The sequence below is a fragment of the Euleptes europaea genome, chromosome 8 (assembly GCF_029931775.1).
Source record: "Euleptes europaea isolate rEulEur1 chromosome 8, rEulEur1.hap1, whole genome shotgun sequence".
NCBI lineage: Eukaryota > Metazoa > Chordata > Lepidosauria > Squamata > Sphaerodactylidae > Euleptes > Euleptes europaea.
In genome coordinates this window covers 41,960,103-41,980,634 of record NC_079319.1, presented here as the reverse complement: position 1 = coordinate 41,980,634, position 20,532 = coordinate 41,960,103, and the positions used below count along the sequence as shown (strand labels likewise).

The following is a 20,532-nucleotide window of genomic DNA, read 5'->3' as shown; positions in this document are numbered from 1 at the left end:
AAACGATCCTATACACAATGCACCACCTTCAGTGGATCCCACTAGATGCTAGAAGACAGTTAGTAGACCCCTGCCCATAAACCCCCTCAAAGCAAAATGAGCTAATTCCAATGTGCAACTTCTACTCACTTCTTTATTGTACAATAAATATTAGATTTAGGTCACTAGTCATTCAGTATTACAAAAGCTTTTACTAAAAAAAAAAAAAAAAAAAAAAGAGAGAGAACATACCTGTATGGCCTTTAATTCTTTCAACTATTTTCCCTCCAACTATATCCCAAACCAGCAATTCTCCAGATTGACTTCCTGATAAGATAGTGTTGCCATCCCACTTGAAACATCTGTAAAACCAGTTTAAGGCACATGGGAAAAGGTGCTACAACTCATCCTCTCCCTCCACACATTATACATTTTTAAGTTCCAGGTATATTACGTTTGCACAAACCACTCATAGGATTTCCCAGTACATTTTCTCTTAAGGAGAGATCCCACCTTTGTCCTGCCAACATATAATTCTGTCCAAAGTCTCTGACAATTCCTTCCAAAACATCTGATACAGCATTACCTCTGCGGCTGCTCTGAAGCCATGGAAGAGATAATCATTCCAGTTTGTACATCTGTCACTTTGAAGTAGCCATCTTCTCCTGTGCTTAGCAGGTGTCGGCTATCTATAAACAAGACAATTATGGTATGTATTGAATTCAGGCACACTATACAAGAAGAAAAATAACTTTAGTACAGAGGTTACAGTGTATAAGCAGGGAGGAGGTAAAGAGAGAAAAGCCCTGGGCCCGGCTTGGCTGGGAATTGAGGGCAGGCTATAAAAATGAATGAATAAGGAAATAAATAAATAAAAGGCCAACTTGTGCCAGGCTCTCCACTGTGGTGGCACATGGTCCCTTGAAACTGTGATGGGCCTTTTTTTTAAAAAAAAAAAGACAGTGAAGAGGGAAGACCTGCTCTTCACACTCAAGCTAAAACATGGTTATAAAACAGATAAAGCTGATTCATATCAAGTCAAACCTCTGGACCATATAGCTCAATGGGAACAGCTTTCCATCATATTAGGCATGGAAATGTCCCCCTCCAAACTGTCCCTTAACTGCAGATGCCAGGGATTGGAGCGCAAGCCCCCCCTTTTTTTACTACTACTACACCTCTCCCTTTCTTGGTTACTTCCTCTCCAATTCAGGTTTAAGCTATAGATAGGAGCTGCAAAGTAATGTGGAGACAGACTGAAATTTTTTAGAAGGTGGCACTTTAATAAAACATACCAGGACTAAAAGCAGCATCAAAGACAGTCCCCGTATGGCAAGCAAGCTGATGCAATATTGAAGCAGTAGTAATATCCCAGATACAAATCGTGCCTTCTTTGGTTCCTGATGCTAGCAGGGTATGTGCATCATTCAAGTGGATTGTATTTACCTAGATAATTAAATATATGTTACATATTATTTCTTTACTCATCTTTTAGGCAAGCACTCTTTAAAAAAAATTAAATATTTAGTAGATGGTTATTTCCCAGAAAAATGAACATTTACTGACATCTATGATCTTGAATGCCACTGTTTCACAATATAAATCATTGTTATGAACCGTCTTTCCAAACATACTTATCTAGCATCTACCCTGTTATGCTTTATTAGGAACTAGGCGAAAGCGGTCCTATTACCTAATATCTGGGCAGGACAGAATTACAGAAATGGTGATGGTACACCCACCCCATCGCGTTGTATAGAATTCACAGAACATTCTAGGTTTCCCTGGACTTACTCCTTTGGGATTGGCCTACCAAATGCTTTTAACAGAACTGTAAGTCGAAGAAGATGAGCCAAATTCTTTTATGTAGACCTTAGTGGCAGGAGTGTAGCATGAAAAATTTCCTATTGCGTTACATATCAATATTTTACCAATCTGACCGTGTCTTTATTTCTACAACAAAAACCAACAGCACAAACTTATAACTATTTTTTAAAAGATGGATACCTTTTTCTATTTGTCCCCAGTACATGCAACATAAATGAGTACGTTGATAAGACCTACTGATTACTAAAGGTGTATTTCTTTCCCTTTTTTCCTGCTTGAAAGAGCCTTTTGAGTACGAAGCCATTTGCAGTTCTGACCTCCCAGGTTGTAGCTATATAAAATACACCTTCACACCAACTTCCTCCCCCTTCTTGTTGTGCAGAAGCTTTAATTTTTAAAAAGTGACATTGAGCACTAGCTGGATCTGGGGCAGGGATCCAGAATTTCCATTCTGGCAACAGGAGCCTTCTTCTGACACAAGAGTGTTCTGCCACCGAAACGTCCCTTGCATTGAAGGAAACTTCTACTGTTAGTGGAAGAGAAACCATGGATCCACCCCAGCGTCTAAATAATCAAAACATTCATCTTAAAGGAAAAGCAAACTGCTGTATGACAGCAGAGAATTTGTTAATTCTCATTGTTTCAATGATGTTACACTAATCTACTAGACAAAACTCTGCTTTTACTTCGAAAACATTCTATGAGTGACATGACAGCAACCATTTGTTGATTTCATTGAATGTGTATATATAGAACTAAGTTCTTTGTACAGCAGTAAGTGGGTTCAGATAATATATAGGACACTGCCTGCTTTTTAGCTAATATTTTGGGTTGGATCTACAGTAGCACACACATACACAGTTATACTCACACTAACATCATGTTCCAACTCAGCAAACAATTCAAAATGTTTCTTAGTTCCCAACAGTTCTGCAGGAACACAGTGCCACACCTGGAACACAAATATCTGGGTTGTTCTATGGGGGACTGAGATAAGTTTCCTTTTCATTCATCTCTGCTGATTTGAGTTACCTTGTATGTTGCCTGGAAGTTGAAGTTTAGAGCAATGCGCTTATTCTTTATGTTCAATCTCTTCATTGGGGGTGGGGTGGGGAGAATGATCTGTCTCAGACCCTAACCTTTTCTGCCTATGAAAGGTACTTCCAACCATAGAACTTGAGCTTCTGCCATGGCAAGAATTTGTTTTATGGGGAGGGGCCTTGACTCAGTGGCAGAGCATCTGCTTGGCATGCAGAAGGTCCCATGTTCAATCCCCGGCATCTCCAGTTAAAGGGACTAGGCAAGTAAGTGACGTGAAAGACCCTTGGCATGAGACCCTGGAGAGCCGCTACTGGTCTGAGTAGACAAGACTGACTTTGATGGACCAAGGGTCTGATTCAGTATAAGGCAGCTTCATATGTGTCCGTGTGATTAAATACTATTTTCTCAAATTGTACAACACACTACTGATGGTGTACAAGTATGATGTGCGTACAAGGGCAGGCCTCTACATCATATGGAGTCTGCCTGAAAAGCGTCTGCTCTGCTACAATATGAGAAATGGCTTGCCATATGAATGGTATCTCACTGCATGGGCAGATGCAGTGCTACTCACCACCAGGAATGTCTAGCTGTGGTATTCTATGGGAATCTCTACACATAGCTTGGAGGCAACTCATGTATCTATCTGTCCAACACATTACAAAACATTGCAGGAAGCAATCACCACAGATCTGTCTGCTCAAGCAATTTATACACACACACACACACACACACACACACAACTAAAGTCTGTAGCTGCATCTGATGAGAAAGGGCTTACTTTGTGTCAAGTCACAGACAGTGCAGTTTCCAGAAGGTTCAGGATATATCAGCAGTCCTAGCTCAGAAGACACAGTGCTATATTGGCTCTGTGGATTTATGCCATTGCTTTCACCATAACAAATTCATATCACATGAAGGAATATACCTACTTTCACAGTGGAATCCCAAGATGCAGAATATAAGCGATCATCGTGCCAGCAGATTTTGCTGACAGCATCATCATGGCCCATTAAGGTGTCCTGCCGTCTTCCAAAGGCAATTGAGTAGAAATATCTAATGGGGGGATTATAAAGAGATGGAAATACTTTGGATGCTTATTTCAGAAAGCTTTTTTTTGTAAGTTTAAATTCACTTGAATGTCTGATTTTTAAACAGTAGTTCTAATAAAGTAAAAGCTTTGTATTTCTAGTTCTAATAAAGTCAAATCAGCACCACATAGAGAGCAAGTTCCTCCCTCTCAGCCTCTATATCGTTGCATCTTTGCGCATGTGTGCGTCCCACTGCCACCTCTCCAGCTGGCCAGCTTGATGCCCTCTGGCTGTTCCTGGGTTTCTGAAAGCTGGAACTGCCAGTTGACATCATCTTCAAGTGCCTCCTTGTCCCTCAACCTGCTGGAGGGCTCCTATGTAGCTGGCCTGTTTGCTGTGTAGGATGGCTCAGGGGAAGGGTCCCAGTGGGATGAGGTTTGGTCACTGCGGATTCTTCTGGGGTAGAGGATGGGGCAGAAAAATAAGCTGGGGTATTTAGAACATTTGATTAACTGGCAACCCCATTTCCCATGAGTGCCAAATAACAAAACCTTTACTGTATACTGAGAGGAAACTCTTAATATCGCTAGACTTAAAAAGCTGTTACCAAAATTGTGATATAGAGTCAGAAAAAGGTACATTACATACATATTGTTGTCCCACGAAGAACATATTACAGTGGTATCCCCTGGAAGAATTAAACAGGATGACAAAGCCTGTGACAAAAGGCAGACAAGACCGGGTTCAGTATGATGACGGGGAAATAAGAATAGGTTCTAGAGAAAGCTAACTTTATTGCAAGCACATTCGGTATCCTCTAAGCACATGCTTTGAAAGCAAGCCTTCCACCTGTACAGGAGAAATCTTACTGACTTGAAGTATGTTATGGTCAGAACAGGGACAGTCAATGAACGCTGCCTGTGCCGAGCAGGAAGACATCTGTTATTAGACTTTATGTTATGTGAAGAAAATACATTCTGTCTGTTCTATGTGCACAAAACAGAGACAAAGTAAACGCTAAGCTTGCCTCGAGAATATGTTCTTTAACTAATATGTTCTTTAATTAATTCAGATTAATACTCGCTTTGTAGTTAGCCAGTTGAGAGTACTGGGGTTCTGCAGGGCAGTCTAGAGCTCTGAACAAAATCTTATTGTTGTTTGACGAGAGGCCAGCAATAAGGCTTAAGGCCTTTTCATTCTCATTATTCTGTAATGACTGCATAGCAGCTTAAAGAACAACATTCGGAGGGGGGGGCAGTCCTCTTGCTCAAGAGCCACCTATCCCATTTATATTAGCTTATATTAGCAGTCAACATAGTAGAAAACAGGTCATATACTATAGCCCAATGGCTCTCTGTACAACTGATACACTATGCTGCATTAAGAATTTTCTTGACAGAGACATTCAGCAGATCAAACTAAATGAGAACAATACAAGTCTGGAAGACTGACCATGCTTGAGAAGGACACACTCCTCTGGAGCATTTTTGATTCTGCAGAAAACATCTTCAAGGTTGAATCTAATGCAAATTTTGAAAACAGAATAATGAAAAATTAATCAATGCAATCCATGGTTGCTAAATTTGACTTTCCAAACCCACCTGGATTTTTTAAAAAAATATTGACCAGCAAAAGAAACACTACACCTTGTGCAGTCCTGTATGCAGGCACTCAACTGCTAGTACAAGAAATGATTGGCACACATGGCAGTGAAAAAAAAGTCAATGGTTTGCACATGGAGATCACTGTCTGCGGAATATTCAGCACATACAGAAAAAGATTTCTGGATTAGGCTTTATTTTCTTCCCACAAGGTTTGACTGCAGTTTGCTCATGCAAGGAAGAAAGTTCTTCTGCAAGTGCCGTACAAGTAGATTTCTTGATCCTAGCTGACAGTACATGAACTATTGTAACTACTGAATATTCAGACTGTCCAATTGTGCTGCAGGATGGGAAGACACTGAGGAAAGGAACGCAATGCCTTATTTCTAAGGCATGTCAAACTTCATGCAGTCAGGTACATGGATCTGTCTACTGCTGAATGCAAACATCTCTAGGGAATCCCAAAGGATTAAAGAGGATTCTGGCTATATTCTAGGGCACACTCAGTTTGCACAGAGTGCCCTAGGACATGTTCCACAGCCACATTCCCTTTAGTTGTCTATTACAAAGAAGATGAAGCACTGTGGACAATCCAAACTCTGAAAAAGTAATGATATAAATTATGGAAATGTGTTCAGTTTGTATAACATTGAGAAGTTTCATTTTATTTTGTCTAATTTGGCTGGTCATGGGGGTTAGGGTACTGACGTTCCACTACTATTGTTGAAAGTGTTATTTTCCAGTCAAAGATTTCAATAAGCATCTCCAATTGGCTTTCTAAGTAGCTGTAAGGTCTAGAAGCTTTCTTACTAAAAATTAAAGAGTTTCCTAGGAAGATTTGTTCTGTGCCTATTCTGTACCTTTCCTACACTGCCAGAGAACCGCAGCGCGCGCGCACACACACACACACACATGGCTTCAAGTTTCCTGAGAACACAATTGAAAACTAACGTAATAAATATTCAGATGAGTTTGTGAACAGTTTATGTTCCCGGTTACACATATTCACAGAGTCAATACTAAGGCAATTTTAAAGCAAGCTATATGGAGATGACAGTCAGTGCCTCTTGAACACTCTTCATACCGCTGAAGGTAACATTACCTACCGTGAGACGTAGAAAAAATGGAAGACTTGTTAGAAGAGACTGCGATTCCAGTAACTGCCCTGTTCAAACAACAATATTGTATAGAAAACCTTTTGTTAACATCTAGAAATCCAAGATTAATTTAATTCCAGGAAAAGGTTTAGGGTTATCCTATTCCTCAAGACACTCTCCTTGTCTCAATGGTGGCATTTGCTCCAAAATCTGCAGTAGTCACCCGAGCTTTCTAGTTCAGACCTGGTTGTAGCTGATCCTAGAAAGTAGATCCTTCCCCACCAATCCCAATTTAGTTGAAGAATTATATTTTTTTCTTCATACATGAAGGTTGTTCATGTGCTACCAGCTCCAGAAGTTGGCATGCCAACCTTCCTTCCACCTGTTACTCAGCTTACTTACCCTTTGTGAATCTTGTGTTGCTCATCCGGCTTTAATTTGGTAATGTTGTTCCAAGCAAGAGTTAAACTTTCTTCTGTCAGATCTTCAAAAGACTCTTCAACTGGGGATAGGAAAAATGTGTCATAGAAAGGGTTGCAGAATTATGGGTCATATAGTTTAGCCCAACTGAAGAAGCTGAAGACAGATGGGAAGTTCGGCCCTCTGCTACATTTGAACTCCTTCACATCACCTTTGTGCTTAAGAAATTTTCCCCTCAAAAGCATTGTGTGACTACATAGCTTATACCATTTTATGACAACCAATCTAGAGCTGGGAGTCCTGAGCATTTGACAGATATGCTGGAGCATGGATGACTAAGACCGGAATGTTGAAGCAGATGAACAGCAGAGAATAAGCTGGTGCATGGAATTAAGATACTGTTCTTTTGTCCTGTAAAGAGCCAACTGCCTCCATGATTTTTCCTCTTTTTCTATGCCAGAAAATTCCAGAATAAAGAGGTCCAATGTCAGTACTCTTTCTTTCCAATCCAGTGTACTTTTCTTCTTCCCACCATCATGTACAAAGTGCCACTATATTTAATTAATTTATTTAAATTTATAGCCCACCTTCATTCCTGGCCAGGGTGGACTCAGGGTGGGTAACAACACTTTAAAACAATATAAAACCATAAAACTTCCAATTTAAAACAGCAACAGTCATCATGAATCTACACATAAATATGAATGAACATAAAATAAATGTAACAAGATACTGTTCTTTTACCTGGCAACTCAGTCATAGAGATGCTGCTGCTGGATGCACGAGACAAGCTTTTGAATTTGGGGATTATCCTCCGAGGGTGAGGGGTTATAAACAGCTGTTTCGGAGTCTGTCCAAATTCTAAGATTTGTGTTAGCAGCGCTACTCTTTCACTTGGGTCCATAATTCTTCAACAGGGGAAAGATACAAGGAAAAAAATAATGACATAAAGCTGTTTTATACCAAGTGGGGGCCATTAGCCACCAGGCCCTGTATATTCTGAATGGCAGCAACTCTCCAAGGACTTTGCACGTGCTTTTTTCAGCCCTACTGAACTGATCCTTGAACTGAATCATCTAGCAATTTTTAGAACAATTAAGATATGTATTTTCTTGAATAGTTTAGACAACACTGCTTGTATGAATTCAGCAGAACTGAATTTCCTACCTTACGCAAGTGCACAGATCTTTTTTGTCTGAACTCCTTACTTATCTTTTCATGTGTGCACCCCCCCCCCCCACACACACACCTGTCGTCTTCTTCCGGTTTACAATTTGCATCAGGTTTATGTTAATAATTTGTGGGAAACAGCAGTGCAGTTGTTCAGGGAATTGAATGAGGCTCATCTGGCTTAAGTTCCTGAGAACAAAGGCATCAGGAAGAGAGGAAACTGGGCTAGTGTTTCACTTCTTATTATTTCAGATTTCTAGCTCCTCCCCATATTTCTGCAAACTGCAGGAGATGCCTCGTTGCCACGATAACAGAGCATCCCATCAAGTGTCTGGGAATGCTGCAGAGCTCCTTTTGATATCCTGAACTGCTCAAGCCCCATTCTTTCCATACTCATGGATAAAAAGTATTGGAAGCAAAGCAACACCATTGTACCCCCCCCCCCGCTGACAGCATGAGTTCAGTGTCTTTCTAAATAAATTGCTCTCTTTCCTTTTTAGTGATATTCCATTACCTGTTCAAATCAACTCCTCCTTCATACGTCAATGGATGAAATACTAAAAAAGGGATATAAGAAAGTTATAAATTATTAGAGTCCTCCTGCAATACTAAAATACTGTGTGATTCTCTCAATGACGTTATTTTGAGTCATATCTGACACAATACTTCAGCTAGCCTGACCAAATAAGAGGGTGTAGATAGTATCAATTTCTGCAGCATATAGCCCATTCCTGAAGGGGGGAGTCAATCCGCAAGCTGACATAATTGCAACAGAACATACATTTGCTTTTATAGTCAATGCATAATTTTTTTTGAGTTTACCGTTACAGGCTGCAACAGCTTCATCTCCCTTCTGTTTGTAACCAAACACTAAGTCAATCCATTCATGCAGATGTTCTGACACGTATTGGCTTTCTAAAGCATCTTGGCTCTTCTGAAGGAAGTCATCAACATCTGAGACAAAGGATAGCATTGTAAGCATACAAGCCTCAAGTTCCACTACAGAATCCAGTTTATTTATTCAGCTAGAAATCTATTTACCTGACGCCCACGGGGGAAGTTCTACATTTTCAACCATCTTTCCTCCTTGTGTCCTGCCGAGGTCCAGATTCAGATTATTTACTAGGAAACTGGAATCGTTCTCATAGAATTCAGGAATTAGCTGGAGGAAATAATTTAAACAGTATGGGAAACGGTATAGCCAGATCAAGGGCTTTTGTGTGTGGTGGGGGGGCACACACGAAATACATCATTCAGTGCTCCCAATCACCCTTTTCTGCAGTTGGTACCCCAGCTGTCTACTGCCTCTCGAGCAGAAGAAAGCTAATAGAGTTGCTGTGGTAGAGAAGGAGGACCTGATCCCTTCAGGGAGTCAATCACATTGATGGTTCTGCCATGCAAGTACTGATGCTATGGGGGGGGGCGCGTCACAGGCCAGCAGAGGACCCTTCTTGGCCCTCAGACTGCCAGCAGTTTCCCAAAGATACTGACATAGGGAACTATGAAAGTAATGAAACTAAGCACGGTCCAGTTTTGTAGACTGCCACAGTAACTAAATTTATGAACATTTATCAATGACTCCTAAACCACCATGGGAAAAAGATTAACAAGAATTCACTGTTATACATGGTTAGATAAATGGAATCATTACGTATCTCAGACTGTGAACACTGTTAGAGCAGCTGTACAGTAGAAAATAAGATTTCAGTTTTGGCTGAGAGTATACTGTCTTGCAAGCAAATGCCATTTATTTCAAATGAATGGATTTTCAAGTTAATGAATTTGGTGCCAAGGTATATTTGAAGTTCAACCAACTGCAAGAAAATCGATAGGTTTAGATTTAACCATGATTTTTTTTCTGGCAGGGCACTTCTGCCAAGAAATAAGGAATTTTACTAATACCTCCCCCCCCCCCCACTGTTCCTGGGGGTCAGCTAACCGTCAGTGCACAAAAGGCTGCAGCAGGATAGGGAGAGGCAGGAAGGTGTGATTCCGTGAGTAATGAACACATTAGATGGGACTATAGTTAGGATCTAAACCAAGCTTAATTATTCATTAAGAATCCAACGTACAGTTTACAAAAATGATGACATATCAGTTCATTTCCTTGCTCTGCTTAACTATCTGGAAATGGAGAGCCATACAATATGGAGTACAGTGGAAAGCCGCAGTATGTAAACACACAAGTCAGTATTGCCATACGTTGCAGCAGAAAACTCAAAACAGACATGTCATTTTTGAAACAAATTTGTATCACTAATTATGTGAAATTCTGCTCACATGGCATGAGGGATAGTGAACTCTGCTAGGATGTACTCCTAAAATATTTCGTGATAACTGGACCTATCAGTTGCATTTCTGGAAGTGCTCTGGAATACATTCTGGAATCCATTTTAGATCCTGTATACGTGGATGAACCTACTGAAATCCAGCAGATTCCAAAAATCCTGAAGGTTTTTCATAACTGCAGAGTACCAGCACAAGAGAGAGGCAATGTCAGAGAAACCTTGGGACCACTACCAAGTTCTTCTGTGCTTCTTTAGTATTAGTACCTCAGAAGACAACAAAAATGAATGCAACCAATAGATATGGGCTGAAGCGAAAGCAGGCGGTTTACCTCTTTGAAGTCCGTTGCCCCATCCAAGCAGTTCTTCCAGGTTTCTGCAATGCTGGAGGGGGGGGGGGGGGAAAGCAGTTTCAAGTTTTCAGCGAGATTCTGTAGTACCCAGCAAAATAAAGTGAAATTAGTAACAATAATCAAAACACACCTGTTGAACATTCTGTCAGGGTGATCAAACCTTCCATTTTGTAAGCAAAGCATGTATTCTGGTGCTGTAGAAACAAGAGAAGTCAGATGTCACGTACATCTAATCAAGCTTCATTACTACATGCTGAGGAGAACCTCTGTGAGTGTCTTACCAACTCTGACAAGATAAAACAGGACATAACCGGGGGAAGAGTAGTGGCTACCATACATAAACTTTGGCTCTGGCATTTCCCGATAGCGCTCCTGCCAATATAAAAAGGAGAGAGAAAGAAAACTGCTCAATGCAATGCTTATATTTTTTCCATTCTAATCTCAGATGTAGTTAAACAGTGTGGCAATACCGTAATTATTTCTCTGAACCAGTGACTTTTTAGAATGTAGACTGTGGTTCATTATAGGGGATATTTCCATAATTTGCTGTATCACAGTAATATATTCCATGGCATTTGAACAGCAGGCAAAAGGAACTGTTCAACTTCTTTAATAAGACTATATTTAATAAGGCTATATTTGTTACCCAGTTCAAACTAACAATGCATTATATCCAACAATCTGCAAGCAGAACACAATTTTCTGGCCTCTCCCTTACTGCTGCAGTTGCCAGGCCCTGCCAGGCCTCTACCACCCAACATTCTTATTTTTGAAAATAAATTTCATTATATAAAAGTACAAGAAAGTTCCTTCTTCTACATACCAATAATCGTTCTAATCTCTCTTTATTTAGGGCACCGATTGGTTTACTCAGGTCTCGAAAAGTTTCAGGTTTCATCAAATCTACAGAAAAGGGATTTTTTTTAAATAAAAAAGCTTTTTTTTTACATCACCACAATACCTATAATTTAACAATATTACTCAGAATATTCCCAGTTTCTTATTTTTCTATTTTATAAGAATAAAAAGAAAACATAAACAAAACATATTAAAAAATGAGATTACTACAAAAGAAGAAGGAATCAATCCATAATCTCCTTTACAAATAAAACAATTACCACAATTATACTAAAGGAAAAGACAGCTATATCAAAAATGCTAAATATAAATATGAATATATAATAAGGTATTAATTAATGATTATCCTAATATTTTATCTTAAATCTTAAAATTCTTTAATTAACCACAATATTTATATTCACCAGTGTATTAATATGAATTATAACATAATATAGCTAAGAGGACATGATACAGCTAAAAGGACATGATCCATTCCCAATTTCCATATGTATAATGGGCAAGAACTATCATGACAAATCTGACAACTGTTATATTTTCCATTGACCCTTAGCTCTTTAATCAGTGTTGCAAATATGTTTTTATCTACCACTTATTTTATTTAAAACATTTTGCCACCTTTCCATCAAATCAAGGTTCCAAAAGCAGCCCACATAAAAACATTAAAACATACGAACAATTAAACATTACAAAATAATTAAACAAAATACAAACAAAAACGAACCAGGGAAGAGGGCCAATAACTGTTATTGGGGGTATGCCAAACGAAACACACAAAACAAAAAAAGTAAAGCTATTAAGCCAATAGGGCTGTGAATTAGGGAATTCATTTTTTGATGTTATTCAAGTTATGAACTCTTAATGATTAAATAAATTTGCATATTAAACTAGAAGACAGATGGTTAACCAACTAAAAATGTTTAATTCAGTCAACACCTTTTTCATCTCACTTTCCCTGTGATCAGGCAAGTTGAAATGGAAGAAGGCCCAGATGTTGCATCTTCCTGCAGAGACAGCACTATGGCAATTTAAGGAGGATGACTATCCCACCCTTTGCCTCAGTCTTGCTACAAATCAGCACAAACTATCCCTTTGTGCTGTGGGCTAAAAACAACAACAACAACCTTGCAGGGAGGAGGCAGGAGTGACAATCCAGTGATTCATGCTTAAAAAGTTCAAATGGACAGGAACCTTCAAACTGATGCCTGGGAGAAGCACTCCTTTTGATAGCCCCTTTAGGTAACTTGAATGTCATCTTTTAATCTCATCTAGTACAACAATTATTTAAAATCATCATAAAACTACGCCAGAATACAATAAATGCATGCTTTTCTCAAGCTAGCAGATAAGTAATAAATGGTTGTCTCCCACTCTTATGTTAATTTATTTGCAGATCTGCATGGAATTGGCTCTTTATATAAACGATGCTGAAGAATTAAGTGTTGACCTCAGGACCTCATAAAGCAGTTATGCACTAGTTCCATTTAGGCGCATGAGTTGGAGGCAACTAATAGTTCTCTGATAATAGGCAGCTTCTGGTAGCACAAGGTTTACAACACAAAATTCAGCCAGGTCTATGGCACCCTACTGCATTCATTTTGAATTAAGATATGAAGAACCAACCAGTCCATTGCCATAATTTTCTACAAAGGTTCTTACCCAGTTCTGAACTAGAGTAATCTGCTATAATCCAAGGAAATACAGGATACTGAGAGAGGTCATTGCAGCTCCGATCAGCCAGATTGTTGAGATGGAGAAGGTACTGGTAGTTTGAAATACGTCCTCGTTGCCATTGTAACATGTAACTCTCTGCCGCTTGCTCTGCTACATGATTCTCTGGGAGAAGTGCAAAAGGAAGTAGACAAGAGATATATTTAACTTTTATTTCAAATAATCCGATGACCTAATGGTCGGACAACATAACACACACTAATAAAGCCTTCTACTTCCACAATGATGTTGAAGCCACTGCAGCCAAAATTTTTGCCACAGCAAACATTACGCCAAAATCAGTGTCAGTTAGCAAAAAAGCTGGGGAAGTGGAAGAAGCACCAGAATCAATCATTGGCTAAATCCAGAAATCTCTCAAGGGGGACACCAGCACACCATCAAAGAGGATCTGAGTACATTTTTCAGTTGCGCCAGATCCACCAGGACAGTCTATCTGAATAAGCTACTCCTTGGAATTTACCCAGAAAAGAGCAGAGGGAAAGGCATTTAACCTAGCCAACAAAAGATAAGCCCTCCAATATATAGGAACGATCAACTGATAAACTGGAAGTGTAGTAGGAGGAACGACACCAAAAAATAACAGAACATACTTTATATGCCCTAACAAGGGCCATGTGACGATCTAAGGCCTCAAATGCTCTATCTAGAGATGGCCTGAGGGCCAACAGATAACAAAAACACAGGGGGCAGCCCCAAAATATGGAGTTTAGATTTGAGAGAAAAAAATATTAATACACTCTTTTAGGAAAGCTGTTGTTTAAAAACTTCCCTATGCATAATATTACTGCTGTGCAAACCTGTTCTCATTCTTGACACAACAGACAAGATAAACAAGTAGCCTGGCACAGAACTGGCAACCATTTGAGCAAATCCACTTGATCACAAACACTCTTTCTGTCAGACACACGGATGCAAACAAGTCTTGTCCCATTAAGAGCCAGTCTTCCTGTAGCAATAGAGAAGAGCAAGAGTCCAGTAGCGCCTCAAAGACTGACAAAATGTCTGGCAGGGTATGAGCTTTTGTATTTGCAGAAGTGAGCAAAAGCTCATACCCTGTCAGAAATGTTGTAAGTCTTTAAGGTTCTACTGGACTCTTGCTCTTTTCTACTGTTCGTATAGCACTTGTGATCAGAGATGGAAGCAAGAGAGGATAACCCTGCCACCTGGTGGCTCCTCTCTTACAGAAAAGAAAACTATGACAGTGGGAAAAGGTCACTTTTATTTTACAAGTGAGGCAAGCAGCAGGCTTCAACAGCCATGTCAGAAAATGGCAATGCTTAGGAGGTAGGAAGGGATAGAGCTACAGCTATTTCTTGACTGACAGAATTTGGCTGCAATTATCCAGGCTCTCATCATGTCCAGACTGGACTACTGAAAACCATTAAAAGGCCATTAATAGTAGGGGATTAGGGCACTTGCTACTGGCTGCCCAATAACTTAGGTCACTTGCCCAAGTGTTCCCTGGACATCAGAAGCACACAAAATGAGGTGGGTAGGCTCTGGGGTGAGGAAGGTCTTTTCCCTTGTGTTCCGCTGCTTATGGAATCCTGGCTATTCCCCCCCTAACTTTCTGCCTGATCTACTAACCTTCAGACAGAAGGTTAACACATATTGACCCAAGCGTTTGTTTTACTTACTATTACCCAAGCATTTATTTATTTTTAAGCTCTGTTTTACTGGTTTTAGCCTTTGAATGCTTCCTTTTTAGTGCTTTTCCTTTTTCACGTGCCATCAGATATTTTATCATCAAAATTTTGTGTATTTTATATCGTTGCATGCTGCTTGAGTCTGCAGAGGAGCACATGAACTGTTTAATTGAACAGTCCAGCTCCATGGATGCCTGACCTGCTAACTCAGCTAGTTTGGAAGTGGTACAGCCCCGTGGCGCAGAGTAAGCTACAGTACTGCAGTCAAAAGCTCTGCTCACGACCTGAGTTCGATCCCAACGGAAGTTGGTTTCAGGTAGCCGGCTCAAGGTTGACTCAACTTTCCATCCTTCCAAGGTCAGTAAAATGAGAACCCAGCTTGCTGGGGGTAAAGGGAAGACGACTGGGGAAGGCACTGGCAAACCACCCCGTAAACAAAGTCTGCCTAGAAAACGTCGGGATGTGACGTCACCCCATGGGTCAGGAATGACCCGGTGCTTGCACAGGGGACCTTTACCTTTTTAACGCAGCATGTCCTGAGGTGCGATGGCAGCAGGAGGACAGCAACAGCACAACACAGATTGCAGAAAGCAATGCTGGTATTGTTGGGAAGTGGTGTTGCCACTTGAATTCTTGTGAGATCCAAGGCACTTTTGCTTATGTGACAGGCTTTAAAAAGGTCCTGCCAAGACTTGGCGCTTTGGAGGCAAATTAGTTAAGGCAAGGAGGAGAAAAATCTTCAATAAACCCCCCTTTACCCACTGCTACTGAGGCCAACATGGGAGAGGAGGGAAGGCACTTATAGATACCTCAGAAAACTGTCCATCACAGAGACAGGCATAGAGAAAGCAGTGAGGCTACAACCACATGTATCGCCAGACAGAGAAGGAAGAAGCAAGAGAACTGATACTAATAAAATATAGCAAGGGTCAGAACACAACTCTCAGCGCATACCTGACTTGGCATTTGGACTTATTCATGTCTAACCCTTGGATTGCTTTCTCACAGTGATTCGAGATTTCCCACAGAAAGTCTCTCCATAACAAAAACAACTCCTATATCTTAAGTAGTTATGCCCAGTTCTATTATGAATGCCTATTTCAGTGCAACTTAACCTTCCTTTCAAAATACCTTTCCATTAATTTCTGTATTGATATGAAAATTGCAAGAAACAGTCTGCCATACACATATCAGTTATACAAAAAAATCAGTTACTTATACCTAAATATGTTGCCACGTAGAAATAGACATCATCTCGATCTTTAGTGTGGTAGAACTTCAAATAGATATCTGAGCAAAGATCATCCTCTGTGCAAAATACTTCGAGACCCTTGAAAATTTAAGAGGGGCAAACAGGTGAGTCATAAAGCTCAGTGGCAAAGTAGCAAAGCAATGTTCTTTGGGCACAAATATCCAATGCACTTTGCTACCTCCACAACTAATCTGGTAACACCATACAGTAAAAGCTTCATTACCCAATATAGGGAATGGGGGTTACTAGATATGTACCAAATACTCAAGCTTATTGTTCTGCCCTACTCCCTGTCCAGAGGAATCTACAGTGACCAAGCCCCATCCCAATTGTAATGCATAACCAATGCCCCCATGCCTGGTGGGACACTTCCCCTCGCCCCAAGCCATACTATGCAGAAGGCTGACAAGCAGTCCAGCTGAACAGGAGTCTGCCAGTAGAGCGGGACCCTGATGGTTTGAGAACAACTGAGGGAGAAAGGAGGCACCTGAGGACAGTGTCAGCACTGGCTGTAGGAAGTCCAGCGATCGCTGGGGTGGCATGAGTGAGGAACATGTACAATGCAGGAGAACGGTGGCTGAGGGGGAGAAGCTTGCTCTCTAGGTGACTCAGGTTAATGGAAGGGTCTGGATAACCAATCATCAGACAACAAATCTTTCACCATACTATCACTTTTCATCACACCAAAGCAAGTTACAGCAAAGAAAGTTATTTTAATCTATTTGCCTTTACCATGAAGCTGTCCCTTCCAGGAAAACTGTTCTAGTTTTTTCCCCACAAACTGTGCAATACACATATTACTGTTTCAACACAACCGCATTCTGCAATTTCAAAATTAGCTCTTCAGGATGAGAGGTCCTGCTATGCCACCACCTGTTGCGCTATCCCAATGTCACTTAATATCACTTTATGCTACTGAGCCACTGCCGACCACGTAATCTGAACACATGAAGCTGCCTTATATTGAATCAGACCCTTGGTCCATCAAAGTCAGTACTGTCTACTCTGACCGGCAGCGGCTCTCCAGGGTCTCAGGAAGAGGTCTTTCACATCACCTACTTGCCTGGTCCCTTTAACTGGAGATGCCGGGGATTGAACCTGGGACCTTCTGCATGCCAAGCAGAAACGTTTATGACAGTTTGACAATCATTTTGGAAAGCAGAAAGGAACACTGAGTTAGATCCAAATGTGGGTGCTCTACAAGCATAATGGAACTTATCTTCGGGGAGAGGGGCAATTTTGCAGCTTCCCCTTCCCACTGCAGCCCCTGACTTCAAAGTGTTTATGTGGGCTCCCCAACCCCCAGCTCTGGGGAGTTCAGTGGGCTCGGGGAGGGGGAGGAGGCTGTACCTTCCTTTGTAGTACTTTGGATCCAGCCACTGAGCAATTTTATCTGGCAATCTTATGCACGGAAGTATGCACAGAATGCATCTGAGAACCAAGAAACACACACAAACATCAGGAACTTACCAATGGCAACAGGCCATGTCTTCTTTTATAGATGCGTCTGACACTGTGCAGCGTCACTTGAACTACAGGTTTCTGTACAACAAGAAAAGTTATACAAGACTTACCAGAGATGTTTCTATTAGCTTTGATTCTCATAAGATTTTATGCTTCTGGTTTTTATTGGCTGATTTTTAGTGGTTGTTAATTTTAATGGTTTTATGATTTTGTCTTTTATGTTGTAAGCTGGGCCATGGTTTCCTCACAGCACCCTGCTGTGGTGGGGAGGAGGAAAGTAAGTGTGTGTGTGTGTGTGTGTGTGTGTGTGTGTGGGGTGATCACCACCTTGAATGCCAGAAATCCTTGTTCCAGCCCTATAAATGTTTTAACAATTATATAATATACACCATGCAATACCATCATTTTCCCACATAAACTATATGCAAAATCTGTAACTTTCTCCTAGGTTGCTATTGATATTGGGTGTCAATGTTTACATGTAAAAAAAACCCTAAATTGTTAAGTTTTTAAAAATCACACTATACTAGTTCTACAGGATTTGCATCAGGTAATTACTAATCTCCACAAAGCAGCCTGATGCAGCCTTGATGTTGAAAGCAGTTGAGAGTAATTAAAGGGAGAAAAGATGGGAGTGGAAGCCAGGCTCGCCAACTCCTGAAGGCTTAAAGAATCCAGGAAGAAGAGTTCAGATATCAAAATCTTTAATTCCTCCCCAAATTCTTGCAGGCCTCTAACTTGCATATTAGAAATGCCAACAAGGATTAAAAAATATGATTTAGATTACATTACATATTTTATTAACATTTGTATAGAAAAAGACATTAATTTTGACAACTCACTCATGTGTTACTGTGCTTCCATAGCATACAAGAAAGCTAGCCTTGCATTGTACCAGAGATTTAATTTAAATGTCACCTCTCCGTTTTGCAGACATAAGGTGGCAAAACTCATAAAATACAAACCTATAAAACGCTATGAACACCAGTACCATTCAAATTTCAGGCAAAAAACCCCCATGGAGGTGCTTTAAATCATCTCTCTCAATACCATTTCAATACCATTCCCCCAAAAAATATCTTTGATTGTTTCTGAAAGTCATTTTACAACATGCAAATCTGAATTCCAATACATGACATTCTTCCTACAAAAAGCAGAAAGAAAAGTTCACCAGCTCCCACAGAAGGTAAACTAGAGATTAGCTAAGCTTGCCCTTTATCCATTTTTATGTGGTTCAAGAGAAGCAGCTCACAAAAGGCCTTTTAACCATAAGCAAATTACTGTCTAAACTATCCCCAAGACCAGAGGGGTAGAAAATTAGATCAGCAGGTTACTTACAGGGTAGCCATTAAGAGGCTGGAAATACAAGTTTGCGTCAGTGATGCATACATGCCCCGGGTTAGTCACCAGTGGAGTAACCATTTCAGCTTTACATTCCATATGCAATGTTTCAGAAACATTCTGAAATCTACAAAAAGTAACACAAATACTGAGTTATTTTGTAAGTACATGATTCTATATAACAGTCAGCCACCTTGTTCATCCCTGTCTGAAGCACAAGTAACAGGAACTTCTGGCACACCTCTAAATATACTCCGAGTTTCTCAAACTTGTATTTTCTGTTGCCACTAAACAAAATTTATTCCACAATAACTAGCGTGTGCATGAATTCTCAACTGATTAGGGCATACCAAAGCGGATTTCAGTTAATTTATAAATGACACCTTTGCAAAACAAAACTCAAAAACAAATTAGAACCGGATGAGCAACTCCATAAAATGTTAAGGGAAAAGGCAAGGCAGCGAACTTGTCATTCCTTTTTTTTTAATTAGAAAAAACCCAATAACAATAACAACTAAAAAAAAGCAGAATTACTGACAGTCTTCGTAATTTAAAATACTATATACGGTATGTATACACACACACATAATAAAATAAGGTCAAGTCTCCCATGCTACAGCTTATTTCCATGTCTTCATATTCATCATTACGTCCTGACTGAGCGCAACGCATTCCTCTTTCCCGCCCTTATTTATGAAATTCTCTATTTTACTTGTTATATGTGACCATACCGCATCCAATCTTATTGTATCTGTTTTTCTGATATGTTGTTAGCTTAATTAAAATATATATTTCTTTAACTTTAACCAGCCATTCCTCTATCTTTGGAGTTTATTTTTGTTTCCAGTGACTGGCAAAGGTTGTTCTAGCCACAATTATCATATATAACACCATACAAAGTTGATCTTTAGCTAGATTAGGTACCAGATTTAACAAGAATATCTCGGGTTTACATGGAATATCAACTTCCATTCCAACCGTTAGACATTTCACTATTTCAGAACAAAATGATATAGCTCTCACATTTCCACGTGTGTAAAATCTGCTTGTTTTCTATCACAGTACCAACAGCTGTCGTTTTCTGATTTATGGATTTTACTTAGTCTAAGTGGGGTTATATACCACATATATACCATCTTTATTAGATTTTCTCTCATTTGCATACTGACTGTAAAATCTATCGGGATAAATGGAACACTTATTTAGACAGCGTTAATTGACCAAGACTGGGGACACATTTTCACAAAGGGATTAGAATTTGTCATTCCTGAAGAATGAATTGTTGTGCTAAGATGTCAAATCTCACTTTCAGACATCTTTAGACATTGTCTCTATATTCAATAAGTGAAATATGACTCCCAAACTTAGCAGCACATCATTCTATTTCTCTAGAACACTGGCGGGGGGGGGGGGGAGAGACACATATAAATCTTTAA

General features: G+C 40.0%; 1 protein-coding gene across 1 annotated transcript in view; it reads right to left on the bottom strand.

The window, feature by feature from the left end:
• The window catches only part of NSMAF (neutral sphingomyelinase activation associated factor), a 35,544-nt gene that overhangs the window by 547 nt on the left and 14,465 nt on the right, over nucleotides 1–20,532 (bottom strand). Inside the window, exons 10-30 of the mRNA XM_056854319.1 lie at nucleotides 19,094–19,223; nucleotides 17,762–17,833; nucleotides 16,261–16,369; nucleotides 13,322–13,498; nucleotides 11,628–11,707; nucleotides 11,086–11,176; nucleotides 10,935–10,998; nucleotides 10,784–10,835; nucleotides 9,208–9,328; nucleotides 8,989–9,120; nucleotides 8,681–8,723; nucleotides 7,741–7,904; nucleotides 6,979–7,087; nucleotides 6,586–6,644; nucleotides 5,331–5,398; nucleotides 4,527–4,594; nucleotides 3,780–3,903; nucleotides 2,678–2,758; nucleotides 1,275–1,425; nucleotides 566–668; nucleotides 232–341 (exon numbers count right to left, since the gene is read on the bottom strand). Coding sequence (XP_056710297.1) covers nucleotides 232–341; nucleotides 566–668; nucleotides 1,275–1,425; nucleotides 2,678–2,758; nucleotides 3,780–3,903; nucleotides 4,527–4,594; nucleotides 5,331–5,398; nucleotides 6,586–6,644; nucleotides 6,979–7,087; nucleotides 7,741–7,904; nucleotides 8,681–8,723; nucleotides 8,989–9,120; nucleotides 9,208–9,328; nucleotides 10,784–10,835; nucleotides 10,935–10,998; nucleotides 11,086–11,176; nucleotides 11,628–11,707; nucleotides 13,322–13,498; nucleotides 16,261–16,369; nucleotides 17,762–17,833; nucleotides 19,094–19,223 — 2,108 coding nt within the window. The remainder of the gene's footprint in view (nucleotides 1–231; nucleotides 342–565; nucleotides 669–1,274; nucleotides 1,426–2,677; nucleotides 2,759–3,779; nucleotides 3,904–4,526; nucleotides 4,595–5,330; nucleotides 5,399–6,585; nucleotides 6,645–6,978; nucleotides 7,088–7,740; nucleotides 7,905–8,680; nucleotides 8,724–8,988; nucleotides 9,121–9,207; nucleotides 9,329–10,783; nucleotides 10,836–10,934; nucleotides 10,999–11,085; nucleotides 11,177–11,627; nucleotides 11,708–13,321; nucleotides 13,499–16,260; nucleotides 16,370–17,761; nucleotides 17,834–19,093; nucleotides 19,224–20,532) is intronic.